We start from the raw sequence: 20354 nt of genomic DNA, 5'->3' as shown, positions 1-20354 counted from the left end.
CTGGAAAGCGATCACTAGAGGTTTTTAATCGGAGCAAACCCTTGTTTTATGCGTGCTTACAGCCACAGTCTCCTTTATCTGAGCGCCTAGCGGCCTGTTTCCTCATGTCAGAGGGACTGAGTGTAGAAAGGCAATATGGCGCACGGAGTTTTGGTTTGACCGGAGAGGCCGTGTGCCTGCTAGCACACCGCAATCATGTTGTATCCTCGGTGTCTCTGCGCCACTCTCACACACACAGGCCTGTCAGCAGAGTTCAGCTCAGAGACAATGGGCACAGACGTACATATAAACAGGCCGTCCATTCATTTGTGATTATTATGCCATAAAGCTGCTATTATATCGCTATTAGAAACTTCACCTGGATGTGCAAGCGCGCACGTGCGTGTGTTGTGTACGTGCGTGCCTGTAAGTGTGCGCGTGTGTGTTAGGAGGGTGAGTGTCACGGCCCTATGCAGACGGGGGGTTGGGTAGCAGTGCCGATTGGTTGCTGCTCACCAACACAGTCAGTCTGGGCTTGTTTTAACATAACCGGGGGCACTTCGACAGCAGGCAAAAATCATGTAGTAAATAAGCTGCTGTGGCTGTTTGGGGACCGGTTATGGCACACTGAATTTCGCCGCTGCGTGCTGTTGCAGCGTAATGGAGATTTACTTGTTATTCTGTGTTTAAGGTGACAGTGTTTTTTCAGGGGGGCCGCCGCTGATGAGGCGATGAAGTGCAGAGAATGAGAGCTGTGCCTTGGCCTACTGCTAGTGCTGCTGCAGCTGGGATTGTGCAGATTTCGCCTTCACAAACCGAGAAAAATACTCGCTTTGTGCCACATGATCAAACATCCGCTGTTGGTTTCACACTGACCGACCTCCAAATGGTAAGTTTTTCGCCTTTTTCCACGTGTTGGTAGTGTTGTGAACTTAGTGCCGATCAGCCCTTTTTTTGTGTGTGAGTTAATAGTAGCTTCCTATGTCGGTGTGTGGCTGTAGCTTGTTTGTGTGAGCCACTCACTGATGGCTCAGTGTCACCACCTCTACTAGGCTACAGCCTCATCGCTCCTCCATTGACTGTACTAGTCAGCGATCGCCATGACCCACAACCAGCAGACAAAGCGGTACTATTTTCTGATAGTTTGTGAATGAAATGTGTGGAAGGAGCGGGCCAGCGGTTGTGTTTTGTCTTGTGCAGTCCGACCGGCCTTTAGTATGGAGGCCATGCAATGTCGGCTTATTAGTGTGTGTATGTGTGTATGTGCGCACACAGTTCATGGCTAGTATGCTGCTTTGGAGATTTCTGTTTACTCGATATAAATGTCGCTCTATTTCCGCAGTGTTTATATGTGTCTGACAGCATGTTTCATTGTATTTACAGTACACAACTCTCATTAACCCTCACAGATTATTGTGAGTGAGAAACTTAGATGGCACACTTCCCTCGTTTAACCTGCCTCTTCTTTATCTGACAGGATATAGCCATGACAACATGAATCAGTCATACAGACCGGCTGTTAGGGTAGGCTCAGTGTTTGGCTCAGGCCAGCCAGAGCTGAGGCCCCGCAATGGTCTTGTGAGCACTTCCTATGGAAACCAATGTGGCATTGTGAGACGTGGGCCAGACCAACCGTCAGCCGTGCAACTGCCATCCTCCAGCCTCAAACAGCCAGCTGTACTTGGGTACAATCAACCAGACCGATCTCATTGCTACAGCCCACTGAAAAGACTGCAGGACTATAGCACTGTGGTCAACAGGCCTGACCTAGAAAGGGACCTCCATCCTAGGAACCACTTGCACTGTGCAAGCCCAATCAGCGATGATGATGAGTTTGAGGCACCATCAGTCCAGCTGCCTCCTTCTCCAGGCAATGATGAGATGGAGTCCTTTGAGACTCTGCAGGACGTGAACAGAAATGGCTTCTCCCCTCACAGTCCTGACAGCATGGAGCGCTGCTCTCCCATTCCCAATGGCTGCCTGCATTTTGAGTCCACGCTGTTTGACAGCAGTGGCATCAAGGAGGAGGACGGGGAGGACAGTAGCAGTGAGGACATGGCGCCTTTTCACCACCCCCCAAAGTTGAGCCAGGACCGAACTGTGACTGCTTGTGAGACTACGAGCAGCTCAGGGGTGGATAAAAGAACATATAAACCTACTGTCTTTAACCTGATGTCCAAAACTATATCCGAACTCAACCCTACACTAAGCCCCAGTGCACTGCCAGAAATCACAATGAGAGATGGGTGGAGCTTGGGTGAGGAGTCAGACAGTGATGGTGAACTTACTTCTCCTGTTGACCTTGAACTGATTTCACCAGCTGGCACCAACTCTAACGTGAGTCTGAAACACCTGACATGCTTACTTTAACTTTACCTCTGTACAACCAAGGCTACACGTTGGTGTCAATGTTTATCTTGGTTGCGTATATTCACTAAGATAGGCAGAATGAGTGCCCATGTGTTGAAGTGATAATTACTATTTAATTGTATCCTGACCACCTTTTTGTTGTTTTGTTGAAGTGGAAGAGTCAAATGGCATAAAACAGATTACAACACTGTTGTCTAGTGGTCAAGAATTTTAACATAAAATGAACCACCGCCGCAAATCTTTTCAAGTTGATTATTAAATAACAATCGATACAGTGTTTTTGAAAATTGATGGATTGTCTCAAATATAATATTGTAATGTTCACATGTATTGATATTCTCTTACACTCCTAATATGTCAGGAGCACAGATTTTTAAAATATGTACTCAAAACAACAGATAACAGTTGAATATCAGTGGTAGCACAAGATACAATACAGGTTCCTAGCAGTGTAAATAGTTTAATGGGATGCAAAGGTGGTGCATTCAGAATGTATGAATGAATTTTGATTCAGTACTAAGGATATGACATACATTACTGTTTACTGTATTAGATATTAAAGTAGCTTCAATGTCCTGGTTAGTCCAACAGCCCAAAGAAGAAGCCTCTTCCTGCAGTGAAATACATCGAAGGGGACTTAGTGTGGGCGAAATTTAACAGACGGCCCTGGTGGCCCTGCCACATAACCTGTGACCCAGCCCAGAGGATCTACACTAAGATGAAAGGTAAGGTTTCACTCATAAGGAGAGTAAAGAGAAGAGGTTTGCTCTGAATATGGATTTTAGAACTCCATTGTCAAATTGTTTCTCACAACTTGACTTTTACCTGACAGGTAAACACTAACACAAAGGACTTATACTATGTGTGCGCAAGGTAAAAGTTGACCATTGTTTTTATTTTGTTTCAGTTCCCAGTCCTCGTCCTTGTCGGATGTATTTCCTGAAGACCATTGGGGAGGTTGTAGAATGTTCCTGGGTCCCTGGGAGTGCCATTCTTCCTTTTGAAGGGGGCCATCAGTTTGAAGACCTGCCAGTGCTAAGACGGAGAGGGAAGCAGAAGGAGAAAGACTACAAGTATACGGTAAATTCATGAAATTAAAGGAGACGTACCATATGATGTTATTGTGACCGTTATTTTGAAAGTTATTTCTGTCCTTGGCAGATACCCAAAAGCTTACTGACTGCATGGAAAGTCAGTGTGACAGAAGCTGAGCTTCTGCTCCCAGTTCGACAAAGGAATACTGAAAGCGTGCTTTCAGTATCTGTCAATGGAGAGGAGCGTGTGCCCAGCCCACTCCCTACTGAAAAGCCACAGGAGGCCCCCTCTGTCTCTGTGGATCCTGGTCATCCCCTGTCACCCAATATGGCCCCCAACGGAAATGAGCACGATATCATCAAAAACTCTGCTGCAGTTCAATCCAATAAGAGCAAAGCTTGTAAGAAGAAAAAGAAATGTTTGTCTGACATATTTGACCATATAGTTGGTGGATCAAAGGAATTGTCTACCATCACAAACATGGCAGATCAGTTTCATACAACAACTCGTGCACTGAAAGATGAGCCAAAGGACTCACCTTATGCAGACCTGGATTCTGTTCCAATGCTGCATCGTCCTAAACGCACAGCATTGTCTCCAGTACAGGATACAGACAGGTTTGTCAGAAGAGAACAGGGTTTAACAAAAGCTAAAACCAAGTTTACTGAAAACTTGAACCATTCTACAGATCCTTGTGATTCCTCTTATGATTTAACAAATATATTGACATCTAAAGATACAAAATCTGAACAGAGTTTGGGCAGCTGCAATGAAATGTCACACAGTTCAAATGAAAAGCACTCTATGAGTCTTCCTGCCAGCAGTCGTCTGATGACGAGGGCTCTGAAGGCAGAGGAAGAGACTGATCTCAAAGATGCACTGGCCACAAGCCAAATCTCACATGCCCACGCTGATGAATGTCCTGATAATACACCTACTGATGCACCCATCAAAACGGAAAGGTCTCCTAACTGGGAATCACTCAGAAATGCATCATCCTCTACAAATCACAGCTCTCTGAAACGGCGTGCAAGGAAGCCTGATAAGAAATACATTCGTAATGGCTCATTGATGAAATCTAAGTGTGTGGACTCAAGTGCACCCTCTGTGCAACCAGTTAAGGTCAAGACAGAAAACCCAGATCTGTCATTTTCAACTTCCCCATCCTCATCTCTGTCTCCAATGGATGCTTTCCAGGATGTCAAGGAACTAATGTTTAAATCTCTTGTGAAGGAAGACAGCAGTGACTCTGAGTTGGCTGCATTTCGACCTGATTCCAATTATAAATTCAGTACCTTCCTGATGCTCCTGAAAGACATGCATGATACCAGAGAACAAGAGGGTAAACCTTTGACTCTCCCGCCATCTCCAGTCCTGATCAAGGAGGAACCTCTGGTCATACCTACTTCTACAGGAGGAGACCCGCTGAAGGGTTATTGTGATGGTTTTACTCAAGGGATCAAAACAGAGAACAGTCAGTCAGCACCCAGAAACACAGCGGTGAAAAACAAGAACAGGACTAAAGCTATCATGAGAGCTGACACCTACCACTGTGAAGATTTTCCTGGTCACGCTCAGATCGGAAACTCAGACAAGCAGCGTAGAAAACAAAAACTACCTGCTAAACTGAAACTCAGCATACCTGGCCTGTCTTCGGACCTGGCTGACTTGGCTTACGGCAGGGAGTTTGTTAGTGGCCACGCTGACTTAGCAGATCCTGGGTCTTCCCCTCCCGTCGCTGCTGATCCCTCCACCAGCTACCTTGACAAGAACTCAGGATCCACAGTGGCTCCAAAGAAGCGCTGGCAGATGGTCGAAGGGGCTGCTGAGAACAAGGTTGAAGTTGAGGTGTCTGCTGAGATGAATGGGTCTTACACCATGAAAGTATTTCCAGATCTTGATCTGAGACTTGAGAAGCAAGCAGAGAATGACTCACACTTCTCAGAGATGAGCAACACAGCCGGTAAGAACCAAACTGCTGCTGTTCAGTGTGCTCACTAAGATGGTAAAATTGGTAAAAGAGCGATATACTTGTATATATGTGTAAATGTATTTTATGTGTGTTTACACAGGGCAATCAGAAAACAAACGTCTCCGGAAACCGACTAAAAGGCTCCTGGAGTCAACTGAGGAGTATGAACAAATATTTGCCCCAAAAAAGAAATCAAAGAAACACACCTCAGAATCTTCCAAAATGGTGAGATGTCCCTCTGTCTTTGAAAGTTCAAAGTAGCACTTGATGCAATTATAAACAGCTTTTTATTTTTATTCACTTGGTTCTTGAATATTGTGTGTTCAAGAAAAAGATTCAGTATCTGAATGTGCTTTTTGACATATGAAATTCAAAAACTTTATTTCGATCACATAATGCTAGAAAATTGTCTTAGGTTAGGGTCTCACAAACAACATAAAAACATACACCTATCTGAAATTACATTAAAGGTGCAACATTTCCACATCCAAATATCCCGAATGTTTCCAACAGCGCTCAAACACCGAGAAATCTGTTATTTTATTCAAGGTAACAATGCGTTTCATTTTGTAGCCTGTCATTGGCATCATGTCCCCCCCAAACCCTCTTAATTGCTCTAAATTCCATGGAAACAAAAACACCAGACAAGTGGCTCTTGCCAGCCGCCAAGCTAATGCGTAGGGTTACATTATAAGCTTACATAAACACTCAAAACACTCATACACTTATTTTTAGTTTGTTTTGACCATGGTTAGCAGCACGGGGCCACAGCACAAATTAATTTACCACATAATGTTGGCTACAGTAGCTGTATGGGTAGGGTAGCTAGCAAGTTAATGTTACGTTAGCTAACATTACTTGCTGCTATTTCATTAGCATGTTGATATAATGTGAATGAACGTGACTAAGGTAACATGAATAAAACTTAAATGCGTGAGCTTGTCCATGAATGCGATTTCTGCACATTTAAAACAAAACAAAACAAAAAAACACAGGATTCCCACCGGTCCCTGAAATCCTTGAAAGTTTGTGAAATTGAGAGGGGAAAATCAGGTGCTCTTCAAGATGAAAAACAATGACTGGCCAGTTCACTCAGTGTAAAAGTCCATAGTACAAGCAGGCACTCTAAAAATGCATCCAAGGCACTCTGACAGTGTTAAAAATCCTTTATTATTACATGGATAATTGACTCAACTTACGCTAGTGATAAGTTAGCAAGTTAATGTCACGTTAGCTAGCGTTACTTGCTGCTGTTTTATTAGAATGTAGTGATATAAGGTGAATAAACGTGACTAAGGTAACATGAGTAAAACTTTAATGCGTGAACTTATCCATGAACATAATTTCTGCATGTTAAAAAAAAAAGAATCAAGGCCTTGAAGTTTCTTGAAAATAGACATGAGACTTTAAGAGTACTTGAATATTTACATTTTGTACAAAAATAGAAATCGAGGTTCTTGTGAGATTTTTTAAAAATAATGTATGTAAATATGCTACGTCTATCTGCGTGTCTCCTGCAGTTGCTTCACTGTTTCACGCTCCACCTGTCACCTCCTGTGCAGTACAACTTAGAAGTGTTCACACATTCAAGCATCTCTGTCTTTTTTTAGCTGTCGTCTGTGAGTTTCTCTAAAACCTGGTACACTCTCATTATAAAAATTCTCAGGGTTGTAACAGAAATTAACCTTGATGCATGTCTCAAACTATGCCATGCTGAATCCTTGAATTTGAGGGAATTGGGCCTGGAAAGCCCTTGACAATTCCTTGATTTTGATGTGGAGTGGGAATCCAAGCAAACCGTTTCATAAGTAATAGCAGGTGTGCAAAGCTGCATTAAAAATCTCTTAAGTCTATTTGGCCTTGTTAAAATGGATTAAAAAGTTTTTGTAAGATCTCTTTCTGGCCAGAGGTGCTTGTAGCAGCTGCCCTATGGGAGTAGTTGAAAAGAGTAGGGGTGTTTAGGGTCCCAAGTGATGAGGTCTGCCTTTCATTTTACTGCATGACTGTAAAGGTCTGAGAGTTGGGTGGTATCTTTCTATGAACATAAAACTAATCTTTGTACTTTCACAAGACTAAATAAAATCAGTCACGTGTGAAGTAAATTGCTCTGAAATATTTCTATCATATCCTATTATGTCTGTACAAATGGGTATCATTCATCATTTGTGGTCTTCTTGCTAAGTTATCAAGATAACAATGCAAAAACAAATTTTCATCTCTGGAAAATGTAAATTATCATTGAAACTTGATGATTTGGTTGCACGTGTGTACTCAGCAGACGTCAGGGATGACAGCACTCTGTGATGTCAGCACCACATCAGGAATAATTACCTCAGCCTCGTCTCCTGTTGAGCCCGTCCAGGCTCCAGCAGAGCTGGAACAGAGTCCATCTCAGGATGAACTTTCTCCTGTAGCACCCTCGGTATCTCCAGCCACAACACAACCCTCCCTTGATGCAGAGACGGCAGAAGAAACCGATCTACCTCCTGAATCTGGTAAATAAGTGTAGGATTTAGCGGGATGTATTGGCAGGAATGGAATATAATATTCACAACTGTGTTTTTATTAGTATATAATCACCTGAAGAATAGTGGTGTTTTCTTTACCTTACCTTTACATTTTTGTCTTTTTTTTCTGCAGTAGCCCAGAAAAGACAAACCAATCACTAGCTCTAGATAAGGCCATTCACGTTTTTGAGTCGGCCACTGTACACACTTTGCACACATGAGACATTTCAGTTGGATGCAGTCTGTACCCTCACTGCTAGATGCCACCAAATCCTACACACTAGATCTTTAATCCAGTATCAATTATCAGTCTGTGTGATGGAAAGTAATTTTTGTCCCAGAGATGTTATTGTTGGGTTATTTTCACTTTAGATGTGGGGTTATTGGTCCAAGAAAGAAAGAGGCCAAGGAAGCTGTTGCACAGGGTGCTGGAATGTACCATAGAAGAAGTGTCTGTTGCTCATACAAAGAAGAAGGTATGTTGGAATTCAGATGGCGGTGGGGAAGTTCGGGTTTTGGATGAGGAAATGATAAATGTATTTCACAATCTGTTTATAGGAGCCAAAGCGACACAGCGGAGTTACCTCAGAGGCGAAAGTTAAGAAAACTCAGGTATTACAAAAGCACCAAGTTAAAGCAATCATATCATCACTCATATACAACTTAACTGTATGATGCTGACAAATATATTTAAGTACACCTAACACAATGATATCTTCCACTGGATAGGTTGGATCTGTTAAGAAAGAGAAGCCTGTACCCAGCACATTCTCTGCCCATGCTGCCCCCGAGCACTCAGAAAGCAAAGATCTCTCCGTGGTCCTCACTCCAGAAAGGCCTCCCAGCCCTCGAGGATCCAAGACCCCCAAGCAGGAGGTCGAGGCAGACGCCTGCAGCACTGAGGAGAAACAAAATGTACACACTGGAACACTAACTGCCAAACCTGAGGTCTGCGTGTTGTAATGTTCAGCTGTTCCATTAAAGCGGAAAATAATCTGCATCCATGAGTGTAACAGTATCTCTTTCCTCATCTCTGTAGGTGCTGTCTGATAGTTTGAATGACAGCCTCTCTTCTCAAGCAGATGTTAAAGGGAAAATTGGAGCTGCATCCTTAAAGGAGAATGTCTGTCAGGTGAGATCATAACCAGAACGTTTTTTTGGCTCCTGACACATCATTTATTTGTAGAGCCCAGTTCGGACCAAATATTGATGACGAGATGAAGCCATTTTAGAATGTTGCAGAGAAAAGTTTCAGCATTGTGAACTGGTCCGTCTCAGCTCCACTCAAGCCGGCTGACAGTGTGGCCTGCGGCTCAGCTTGTCAAGTTGCCAGCGGCTGGTTTTAGAACGTGAGGCACATCACCTGTTTCAGCAGCCAAAGTCAGCTGGCCAGTTCAGCAGACAGTGCGTTTGCTTGCTGTGTCATCCTTTGATAACAGCCCTCCGTCCCCTCCAAGCCAAAGTCTGTCCCATTTACATCCTTGTGGATGCTGACACATATGCTGGCCTCTGTTCTGACAGTGGGTCACTGCTGCTGCTTGCTGTATGTGCACATGCCACACACACACACACTCAGATTGTTTTGTTTGTTTTTTACCATTTTAATGACTACTATAAATGCAACCACAGCCAGTATCTCACATATTTTAAGAAGCTACAAATTATATTCATCAACAAAATAAGGCAGAAAAGCTGGAAATCGTAACGGACGTACGGAGAGTCATTGCTGTGGAGACCATTCAGACTCTCGTCTAGTCGCATTGGTGTAAACTGGCAGGTTTTCAGAACGTTGCCAACCGGCACATGCAAATAGTTGGAAGTTTCAGCCAGTCTTGTCATGAATCTTTGGTCTGAACTGGGCCTTATAGGTTCAACAGGATAATTAGCATCTTTCTTATTGTGCATGTTTTTGCAGGTGTGTGAGAGGACAGGAGACCTGCTGGTGTGTGACGGCCACTGTTATGGAGCCTTTCACCTGCAGTGTATTGGCCTGTCAGTACCTCCCAAGGGGAAATTCCTCTGTCAAGAATGCAAAGCTGGTGGGTACACGTTGTGTCTGACGCAGGGCTGAATCTGTCATTGATTATAAAAAATATGCCTAATTGTTATTATTACTGTTTGTTGCTTTCAGGTGTCCACACATGCTTTGTGTGTAAGAAGTCTGACAATGGGGTAAAGCGCTGCATAATACCGTTGTGTGGGAAGTTTTACCACACCGACTGTATCTTGGCGTACTCGGCCACCCAACCGCACAACAAAGGCTTCCGCTGCCCTCTGCATGTGTGTCTGTCCTGCCACATCACCAACCCTCTCAACATCTGTAGCTCTAAAGGTAAGCTCCAGTTTTGCCCAGGGGATCTAAAACACATGATGTGATAACTATGACATATTTGACATGGTCCACAAAGATTCATAGCGTCCTATATATCCTGGCTGTCGCCGCCAGTTGTTCAGTCGGGGGGGGGGGGGCACTGCCGAGGTGCCTTTGAGCAACCCCCAGCTTCTTGGGCCGCCTGTTCATGGATATCCCCCTCGTTCTGACATCTCTCCATTAATGCATTTGTATCGATCCTGTGTGTGTACGTGTGTGTATTCCTGGCCTGTGTGTGTAATAAGTAAAAATAACAAGAGAGTGAGGATCAATAAAGCTATGTCTTCGTCTTCATCATCTCAGGAACACCTTTAGGAAATGCATTTCATCTGGCACAAACGTCCACTTGGACTCAGCGATTAACTGATTAGATTTGGTGGTCAAAGCTCAAGGTCACTGTTACCTCACTAAACACATTTTTGGCCATAACTCAAGAATTCATACGCTAATTATAACAAAATTTCACACAAATGGCTAAAATGGTCAAAAAAAGATGAAGTGATGATATTTTATATCCATAAGGTCAAAGGTCAGCTTCACTATGACATGATAATGTTCTGCGAAAAACACTTTTTTGGCCATTATTCAGCATCATAATTCGGGAACAGAGGGGGAAGACATTTGGGCGGATACAGAATTAGTGACTGATATTGAGTGCTTACTTTCAAACTGTGCTGAGTGTACAGATCATCTGTGCTGCCATGTTGGAGTTGTGTGTGAAGCGTTCTAATTCTAGTTATACTAAGAACTGGGCACCACAGGGTCATGTTTCTTATAACTAAGAAAATTGTGCTTTATGGTCCTGAATACACTCGGCAAATTATACTTTAGTCCTGACTTCATTTTTTTACCTGCTTAGCAGGTATGCACGTCACAGTTTTTGTTAATAGTGCCAACTACCTTCATGTCTCTTTGTTCTTTGGCCCATTTCAAAAAAAAAAAATGCTTTCTCCTTCTAATGTTGTGATCAAGTACACTGCCAGAAACAGTGGAAGAGTGTACGAGTTTCATTTTCTGGTATCAGCACACAATCTTCAGCTAGTTCCAGGTCACCTGTTAGTTTGGATAAGCATTGAGTCACTCATTATAACAGGGCTTCAGCTTCATGACTCGAGATACCAGGATTTGTTTTGGAGATTAAACTTTGTTTTTTTTTTTCTTTAATAAAGACCCAATTTCTGGAGCAGTAAGCTGTTTGAGCTATACCCAATATAGTGTCTGAAAGTGATGATTCTTTCATCATGCTCATGAGTCATTAGAAACAGTGCCAGCTGTGTAAGATGCTTTGCTCATATAACATCCTTTAAACAGCACCTGATGCTACAAACAGTGTGTGCCCTCAAGGATTTTGGCAGTTTGGCCTCACTCCAAAAACACTTGCTGTAAGTGATAATAGTCTATGTGCAGTATGATAGTATTACCCATAAGCATAATGTGCAATATAGCATGTGGGCATATGTGCAGTGTTTTGTTTTACATGCTCTTTACTTCCTTTTCATAGCTTATTTTATTTACCTTAGTTTGTAATCATGTTGTTGTTTTTTTGTTTGGCTCTTTTGCACCGGTGAGGATAGCCACCCAGTTTTGTTCTATCCATCTATCTATCTATCTATCTATCCATGAGCACTGTATGTCATGAGGATATTGTTACAAAACTTAAATTAAATGTCCAGATGTGCATGGATTAAGCTGTCTTTGCTCCTCCGTATATTTTTTCCGTAGGCCGGTTGGCTCGATGTGTTCGCTGCCCTGTAGCCTATCATGCCAATGACAACTGTATGGCAGCAGGCAGCCTGGTGCTGGCAAACAACAGCTTCCTCTGTCCAAACCACTTCACTCCCCGCAAAGGCTGCAAGAACCACGAACACATCAACGTTAGCTGGTGCTTTGTCTGCTCCGAGGGTAAGTCTGGCCTCGTTTCACGCTCATTTTAACCTGTCATTGAAACAGCCTTACTGCTGTAATCATGAATAAATTATAATATGCGATTCAGATGTGAAACTGTTAAATAACTTGGATCTGATTTTCCGAACTGTCTCCATGTTTCAAATGGTAATAAAAACCATGAAAGTGGCTTCTCTTGGAAATGCACTGTGCTTCACTCTTCGGGAGAGTGTAATGTGTTGTAAATTAATTTTTATGCCCCATCCTATTTTCCAATTAAACGCTCCCTCTTGGCAAAGTGCTGCGTTTCCTTCCATTTGTATGCTGTCTAATCTGTTAGATCTGCCTATGAAACCAAGTATTAAAAAGCCATGCAACCCTAAAGGAATATGTCTTTACATTACCACATGTTCTGAGTTTAGTGCCATCAGTAAGCACTAACACAGATGATTGAAAATGGGCACAGCCACAGTTGAGTTAATTTGATTTCACTGCTTTATCTCTATGTGTGATAATAGATAAATTGTCTGGTATTTATTTACTGGTTACACCTCACAAATGTGTACAGTTGCCTGATATGTCCCTGTTCTTTCATATTTCATAGACAGATAAATGAATGAGGAGGTATAAACCAAAAAATAAATATAACCTGATCAGTGTGTTTGGCTGTGATTTTGTAGGGGGTAGTCTGCTGTGCTGTGAGGCCTGTCCTGCTGCTTTCCATCGGGAATGTTTGAATATAGAGATGCCTCAGGGCAGCTGGTTCTGTAACGACTGCAAAGCTGGAAAGAGGCCTCGTATCAAGGACATACTGTGGGTCAAATGGGGACGCTACAGGTAAGGTCACAACATTGCCTTCCTCATACACACTGTAGCTTCAAGCTGCAACTAAATGTGCCTGAGGTCAGATTTCTGAAACCTGATCTGACTCTTTAGGTGGTGGCCTGCTGAAGTCTGTCTGGCCAAAGATGTCCCAAATAACATCTTGAGGATGAAGCATGAGGTGGGAGAGTTTCCGGTGCAATTCTTTGGCTCCAAAGATTTTGTGTGGACGTACCAAGCCAGAGTCTTCCCCTACATGGAGGGTGACACTCACAACATAGAGAAGATGGGAAAGGGTGCAGATGCAGTGTACAAAAAGGGTATGTTCTTTTGTCCATTGTTGTATTTTACATTACATCTGTGTTCCAGTTTTTGATATTAAGAAATAAAGTCTTATTTTGGTCATGTTCATGTTTTAATTGTTTGAGTAAAGGTGATTTTTTTGTTTGTTTTGTCTTTATAGCCCTGACTGAAGCAGCAGAACGATTCAGGGAGCTCCAGGCAGAAAAAGAGATGAAGCAGCTTCAGGAGGACAGAAAGAATGACAAGAAACCTCCTCCATACAGGCACATTAAGGTACTGTGTGTCACCACATATCAGAGGTGTCGAAACAAGTCACAAATTTCATCATTTTGAAATCAACAGAATGAAAAAAGACTTGCAACTCTGCTTGGACTCCTTTTAAAACGTTGCAGAGAAAAGTTGTAGCGGTGTTAACTGGCCGTCTGAGCTCAACTCAGGCTGATGGTGTCACCTGCAACTCAACTAGTCAAATCGCCAGCAGCTGGCTTTAGAATGTAAAGCACATCACCTGTTTCAACAGCCAATCAGCTTGTAGTGAGGTCTGCTGGTTAAGTCAAAATGACGGCAGATGGTGTGTTCGCTTGCTGCAGCAGGTGCTACATCCCAGCCGAGCCTCACGGTGTGCTGGTGTTAGACGGTGGGTCACTGTATGTGCTTATGCCCCCTCACACACACACACACACATTCTCATTGATTGTGGAGTATCTATTACAAGTACAGCCCCTCTGATGCTTGTTTTGTTTCTGTTTTTCGCTGTCAGGACCGGATACTGCAGCCAGTATCTCACGATCACTATCCTAATTCATATTATAAGAAGCTACAAATTATATTGGGCCACAAAATAAACCTGAAAAGCTGTTGCATAGAGATGATACACCATCTCATCTAGCTGCATTGCTGTGAACCGTCAAGTTTTTAGAACGTTACAGAACGGTGCAAAGCAAGAAGTCGCGTGTTTCAACTCATCAAATCTTTGGTCTGAACTGAGCTTTAAAGAAATATAGGACAGAAACATGCAATATTTAGTCTGTTGTGGAACAGGTTAACAGTGCTTTGCAGTGTTGGGATAGTTACACAAAAATTGTCAAGTAATTGTAATTTAGCAACAATATATCAGCACAAAATAATGATCACAAGAATCAAGACAGCACTGCGGAAGGCTGTAATTGCCTCAAAATTAAACTGTAGCAATATATAAAGGAGGTTTGGTCTTCCTAATAGTGCATAGTACAAATAATAATTGCCTCAAAATATTATATCAAAAGGCCTAAATAAAAAAATTTGATACTAGCCTTCCTAATGTCATTAGATGATGATAGACTTAGAAAAAAAAATCTGAATGGCATATGAACACATTTAACGGGCCAAACGAACTTACTCAAACTGCCTTTTCACCAAGCCATGGCTTTACAGTGGCCTAGTTGGGCTTATTTGACATGTTTATCACTAAAGCAGTGGTTAAATGTCAAATCATTTTTAGACAACCTCTTCCTCCTCAAAGCCAGCACAAGACTTCCCAGGCTGAAGGGCCTCTCCACGGGCACACTAGATGGCGTTGCTGTCGGCACATATGATGATTTTTCTTTATCCGCCTGTCATGCAAAGAAGAACTTATGCAACTTAAGTAACAACATAATTATTTGATTAGTAACTGTAATGTGATTACTTGATTTAGAACAGTAACACGTTGCATTACTGCGTTACAGTCAAATGTAATGTGTTTACATACGTGTAGCGTGTTACTTTGAAACACCGGTGCTATATACGTTACGTCAAAGTGCAATGTCAGCACTTCTTTTTTTTTTTTTAATGGTAATGGTCGTTTGCTGTTGTTTTAATAAATAATTACAAATTTCCTGTTGTTAAAATGGCGCATTATGACTTGTTTAGGACTTGAAACTTAAAGTTAAGGACTTGAGTGCAGAGACTTGGGACTTGCTTGTGACTTGCCAAACAACAACTTGGTCCCACCTCTTCCACATACTCATTTGTAATTTTCTACCCTGACTAAAGAGCAGTACACTGAGATATACAGCAAAATAAAAAATCACATCCCTGTGTCTGTTTCTCAGGTGAACCGGCCAATTGGGAAGGTGCAGATCGTCACTGCCGACCTGTCAGAGATCCCACGTTGCAACTGTAAGGCATCTGACGAGAACCCCTGCGGCATCGACTCCGAGTGCATTAATCGCATGCTGATGTATGAGTGCCACCCTCAGGTGTGCGCAGCAGGGGAGCGATGTCAGAACCAGGCCTTCACAAAGCGCCAGTACACACCTGTGGAGATCGTCCGGACACTGTCCTGCGGCTGGGGTTTAGTTGGTGTGACGGACATTAAGAAGGTATGTTAGAAGAAATCAGATAATGATACATGTGTGTGACTGTCACACTCACATTTCCCTCTCTTCGTTATTGATACACTCTCTCGTTCTTTGTCTGCTGCTTCTCAGGGAGCCTTTGTGAGTGAATATGTGGGAGAGGTGATCGATGAGGAAGAATGCCGAGCCAGGATCAGACACGCCCAGGAGAACGACATCTGTAACTTCTACATGCTCACACTGGACAAGGTGATTCTGAGCCTAATGACCACAAACACAACTCTCTGTATATGCTACAGTTTAGCAACACACTTGATTCATAATCAGAATCAGACACTTGGTGCAAACCAGTCTGTACTTTGTTGTTCCAGGACCGGATCATTGATGCCGGGCCCAAAGGGAACCAGGCTCGCTTCATGAACCACTGTTGCCAGCCAAACTGTGAGACACAGAAGTGGACTGTGAACGGGGACACCAGGGTGGGACTGTTTGCTCTACAAGACATCCCAAAAGGTTTGAGTAACAGCCTACTTTTCATTTTAATGTTTTGTGTTTGGGATTAGGTATGCAGATTGTTTTGTTAATTTACAACCTACACACACACCGCAGTGTAAATCTAATACATGTACTTTAGGTGTGGAGCTGAACTTCAACTACAACCTGGAGTGTCTTGGCAACGGAAAAACTGTCTGTAAATGTGGAGCACCCAACTGCAGTGGTTTCCTTGGTGTCCGGCCAAAGGTAAGAGCTTTAGTTTGCACTTTTCAGATGATCCTCTGGTCATTCCTGCCAACTTCAGAGGAGTAATCGTCTTTTTCTTGTCCAGAACCAGCCACCAGCCGAGAAACTGAAACTGAAGGAAGGTAAGAGGAAGGTCCCCATGAAGAAGAAGACCAAGCAAGAAGTGACCAAGGAGAGGGAAGATGAGTGCTTCAGCTGTGGTGACGGGGGCCAGATAGTGTCCTGTAAGAAACCGGGTTGCCCAAAGGTCTATCATGCTGACTGTCTCAACCTGGCCAAGAGGCCTGCAGGCAAGTACAGGTGGAGGCCTGTTACTGTTTACTGTTACTGATGACTTAGGGAGCTTTCAGACCTCGAGTTGTCTTGCTTTGGTCTGAATAAGGGACTAATTTTGTCACAAAGTTGCATAATTGCCTAGAGTTGGTTTGTGTTCTCATGGCAGCATTTAGAAGCAGACCAGATCAAATGCCTTGTGTGAGAAAGCTGCTCTTGATTGGTCAGAATTTCCATGCAGGAAAAATCCAGGAAGTAAACAAAACATTGAAGAAGAGTACACTTGCAAGATAAATGTGACACTTTCTAATGTCACAATGGAGAGACAACTACGCAGGTTGATTTTAGCGCTGGTCATCGTGGACTATATTGCTGTCATTGTTCATTTTAGTCAAACCATACAGTTTGAAAACGAGGCGCGGCTCCAACTAGAAAACAATGTTTTAATGCACTGGATGTGCTGAATGTGCACATTAAGGCAGTACAGGAGGAGGTGCACATTAATAATCCTCCAGGACTGTAACATGCTCATGTTTAACCCAAACAATGTGTCATGTGACTGCAGTTGGTTCGGATCGAGGTCGGAACACGTTCTCACCACAAACGAATCGTACCACAGTTTGTTTGTAACCGGACCGAGACCACCTATTCAAAAAGGTCTCAGTCCGGTTGTTTTGGTGCGCACCCGAGTGTGATTGCTGTGTTCACACCTGCCCAAATGAACCTCACTTAGGGGGCAAACGAACTTCGATTGAATCGAACCAAACAGGGCAGGTGTGAAAGAAGCCTTAAAGCCCATATTATACTAAAGAGACACAATATAGTCTTATTTCTTGTGTAGTCAGACTCAGATTAGATTTGAATAGATTTAGAAGAGTTTGGATAAAAAGAATTTTAGTTTGGCTGAGCTAGCGAAAGTTACAGCTCAGCCAAGGAGGACACCATTGAAGTTTCTCTCATGCTGTCAAGAGCATGACCCTCTTGTCAATGCGTAAATTAACGCTTTTGCGTGGTGGTACGATTAGCAGGTGTAGTTCAGTAGAAAAAAAATAGTTCCTACATGAATCTGCTCACATCAAGGTCTGTGGATTATCTTGAGTAACCAGGTCATGATTTCTGGAAAGAGACATTGCTGTTGAGTTTACTTTTTTGGCACTTTGAGCACCACAAGATGAGTGCCATCTAGTTCCATTATATTTGAGAGAAGGCAGACATCTTTACAGCCGATATCTCCAACACTCTGCAACTCACGCACACAAAAAAAATGCAGGAAAAATATGTATTTTTGATTTTGGAGTAAACTGTCCCTTTAATACTTGTGAACATGTATAAAAGTGTCAGATTTTGGTGATGGTAATGGAAAGTTAAGATGTAATTTTTAGGTTGATTGACTAAAAGTGGCCTGAACAAAAACATTTTTAGCGATTATATTTTGGATTAAATGATGACAGGTAGACCAGATTTATCTTTGATAACAGTCTTACTCTATGAGCTTTATAAAAACAGAGCTGTTATGCAAAACTAAGTGATTTATTATATTTGTCAAGCTAAATTTGGTCAAAAAAAGTAACTATTGGCCCCTTCACCTTAAGAAAAAAATCACAAGATATATTTTCTTAAGTTACTAATGATAGTGATCTTGTCTCCAGGGCGATGGGAGTGTCCGTGGCACCAGTGTGACATCTGTGGTAAAGAGGCAGCCTCGTTCTGTGAGATGTGCCCCAGCTCTTACTGTAAGGAGCACCGAGAAGGCATGCTGTTCATCTCCAAGCTGGATGGCAAGCTGTCCTGCAGTGAACACGACCCCTGTGGGCCCGACCCACTGGAGCCAGGGGAGATTCGTGAATATATGCCCAACATGACCTCCATGAGGCCTGGGGCCATGACTGCGCCTGTCACTCTCTCACTGGGCCAAGACTCCAGAGGAGCCACTTCTGCTCCCATCACTCCCCCTGCTGGCGAGGCTGTGTTGGCCAGGCAGGGGCCACCTCCTCGTCTCTACATCAACACAAAGACTTCTACCTCGAGCTTCATCCCCTCCAGCAGGTCTTACCACACAGACAGGACTGAGGGGAAAGGGTTCTCCACTCCTACCTCCTCAAAGGACGAGAGGGAGGACGGGGAGGTGGAGGACGGGGAGGTGTGTGGGCTAGACATGGAAGAAGTAGAAGACGACGACGACGACGACGATGAAGAGGCAGAGGACGACGAGGATGACATGGAGGAGATGGAGATAGTGGAAGATGAGGAGGAGATAGTGGAAGAGGAGGAGGAGGAGCCGCTGTATGGAGGGGATCTGCTGGAGGAAGGTGATGAAGAAGATGAGGAGGAAGACGGAGGGGATGTGTATGACACTTACAGTGATTATGTAGATGAAGATGATGATGGGGAGGTGGAGGGGGAGGACTTGGAGGAGTGTGGGAGAGTGGAGGACGATGACAAGTGACTCAGTCCACCCATTCCTTCGTAACTACTCAGCAGAAACTCTCAATAGACATCCAGAGGACACAACACTTAGTAAGAACTAAGACAGTTTGATATTTTGGTACCTACTTGAACGCGACACTGCCTTCACTTTGGTACCGCGTTGCCTTCTCGTCCCCAGACTGCTGGACTGACGGTGGGGATGTGTACTGGTGCTAAGGCTCAAGGACTGACTCAGTCCTTCTCTTTATACTTCTGTCGATATGTTTGTGTCTGGTGCTGTCATGTTCTTTTGTTTGTTCTCTCAACATTGTTTACATTTTTTGGCCTTTTTTTTTTTTTTTTAAATGTTTGGAATATAAGAAAAAGGGTGAGAAGTTTCACCTTGACCAAACTGTCATCGTAAGGGCATCTTATGTTGTTGTTACTGTCTTAACCTTGTCTTTCTTATTACAAGAGTGATCAAAATAGAGTTCTCACTGGTCCGTGTTGCAGTTAGGCACAACAATACCTGCTTGGTGCTTCTGAGGAATGCAAAAATAAACCCACTGGAGTCATCGAAACTTTAGATGATTCTTCTCACTACAAAAACAGCCTGTTCTTCTGATTTACTGTTTCACAGAGTAATAAAATAATGTCATGACGGTCTACATTCTCTTAATGCATCACAGATATAGCTAACATTTGTTTTGCATCCATCACTTCTGTCCATTCACTAAGTTAGAAAATAAAATCAAACTACTTATTCACTTGGTAGTATTTCATTCCCTTACGGTCACGTCTGGCATGTGAAATCTTGTCAAAAAGAATCAAGGTGATGTGTCACATGGCTGTATTTAAGTAAGCTGCTGCTGCCTGACACATTGTGCACATGTTTGAAAGATAAGCAGGCAAACTCAGCAGTCAGGAGCCATGGAGTATAAAGCTGAAAGACATTTTTAAACCTTAAAAATCATACACAGTTTAAAGAGAGGTTTGACAAATCTGGGGGGACTGTTAGTGAAGGAAATAAATATTTTGTTAAGTCATTTTGATAGGCAGTGGTGCTCCATGTCAGTAGTATTTTCTCTACCATTCATAGCTATAGTAAGCCACAGTGGTTTAGTGGTCAGTTTTTGATGCAGGGAATAGTACTTGGCCCCAGATGTATTGTAGGGTAATTGTATTAAACATATTACAAAGTTAAAGGAACTTGCAACACATAAGCCTGAAAGTTAAATTAAAAACGTCACAAAACAGACGGGTAGACAAGATCCCAACTTGGGGCCTTTATATGAGTTGGTTCTGTGCTTTTGTGTTGCATATTCCTAAACAAAATTTCAATTCATTAGTGCAAACAAGAGGAAACGTAGGAG

At 42.9% G+C, this 20354-nt stretch overlaps 1 protein-coding gene across 1 annotated transcript; it reads left to right on the top strand.

Annotated features, from left to right (window-relative positions):
• Window positions 1-350: 350 nt before the first annotated feature.
• Window positions 351-19974, top strand: nsd1a (nuclear receptor binding SET domain protein 1a). The gene is made up of 23 exons (XM_049585918.1): window positions 351-868; window positions 1457-2316; window positions 2933-3074; window positions 3257-3429; window positions 3511-5347; window positions 5457-5581; window positions 7632-7851; window positions 8236-8339; window positions 8422-8475; window positions 8593-8811; window positions 8903-8995; window positions 9779-9902; window positions 9995-10195; window positions 11957-12136; window positions 12799-12955; window positions 13055-13260; window positions 13404-13516; window positions 15316-15585; window positions 15694-15810; window positions 15933-16074; window positions 16196-16302; window positions 16388-16592; window positions 18225-19974. The coding sequence occupies exons 2-23, from the start codon at window positions 1474-1476 to the stop codon at window positions 19019-19021; spliced, it is 6429 nt and encodes a 2142-aa protein (XP_049441875.1). The 5' UTR covers window positions 351-868; window positions 1457-1473; the 3' UTR covers window positions 19022-19974.
• The last annotated feature ends 380 nt before the right edge of the window (window positions 19975-20354 follow it).

Source organism: Epinephelus fuscoguttatus, linkage group LG9 (assembly GCF_011397635.1).
Source record: "Epinephelus fuscoguttatus linkage group LG9, E.fuscoguttatus.final_Chr_v1".
In the NCBI taxonomy this organism is placed as follows: domain Eukaryota; kingdom Metazoa; phylum Chordata; class Actinopteri; order Perciformes; family Serranidae; genus Epinephelus; species Epinephelus fuscoguttatus.
Note: the sequence above shows the minus strand (reverse complement) of the source record. Positions and strands in the feature narration are given on the sequence as shown.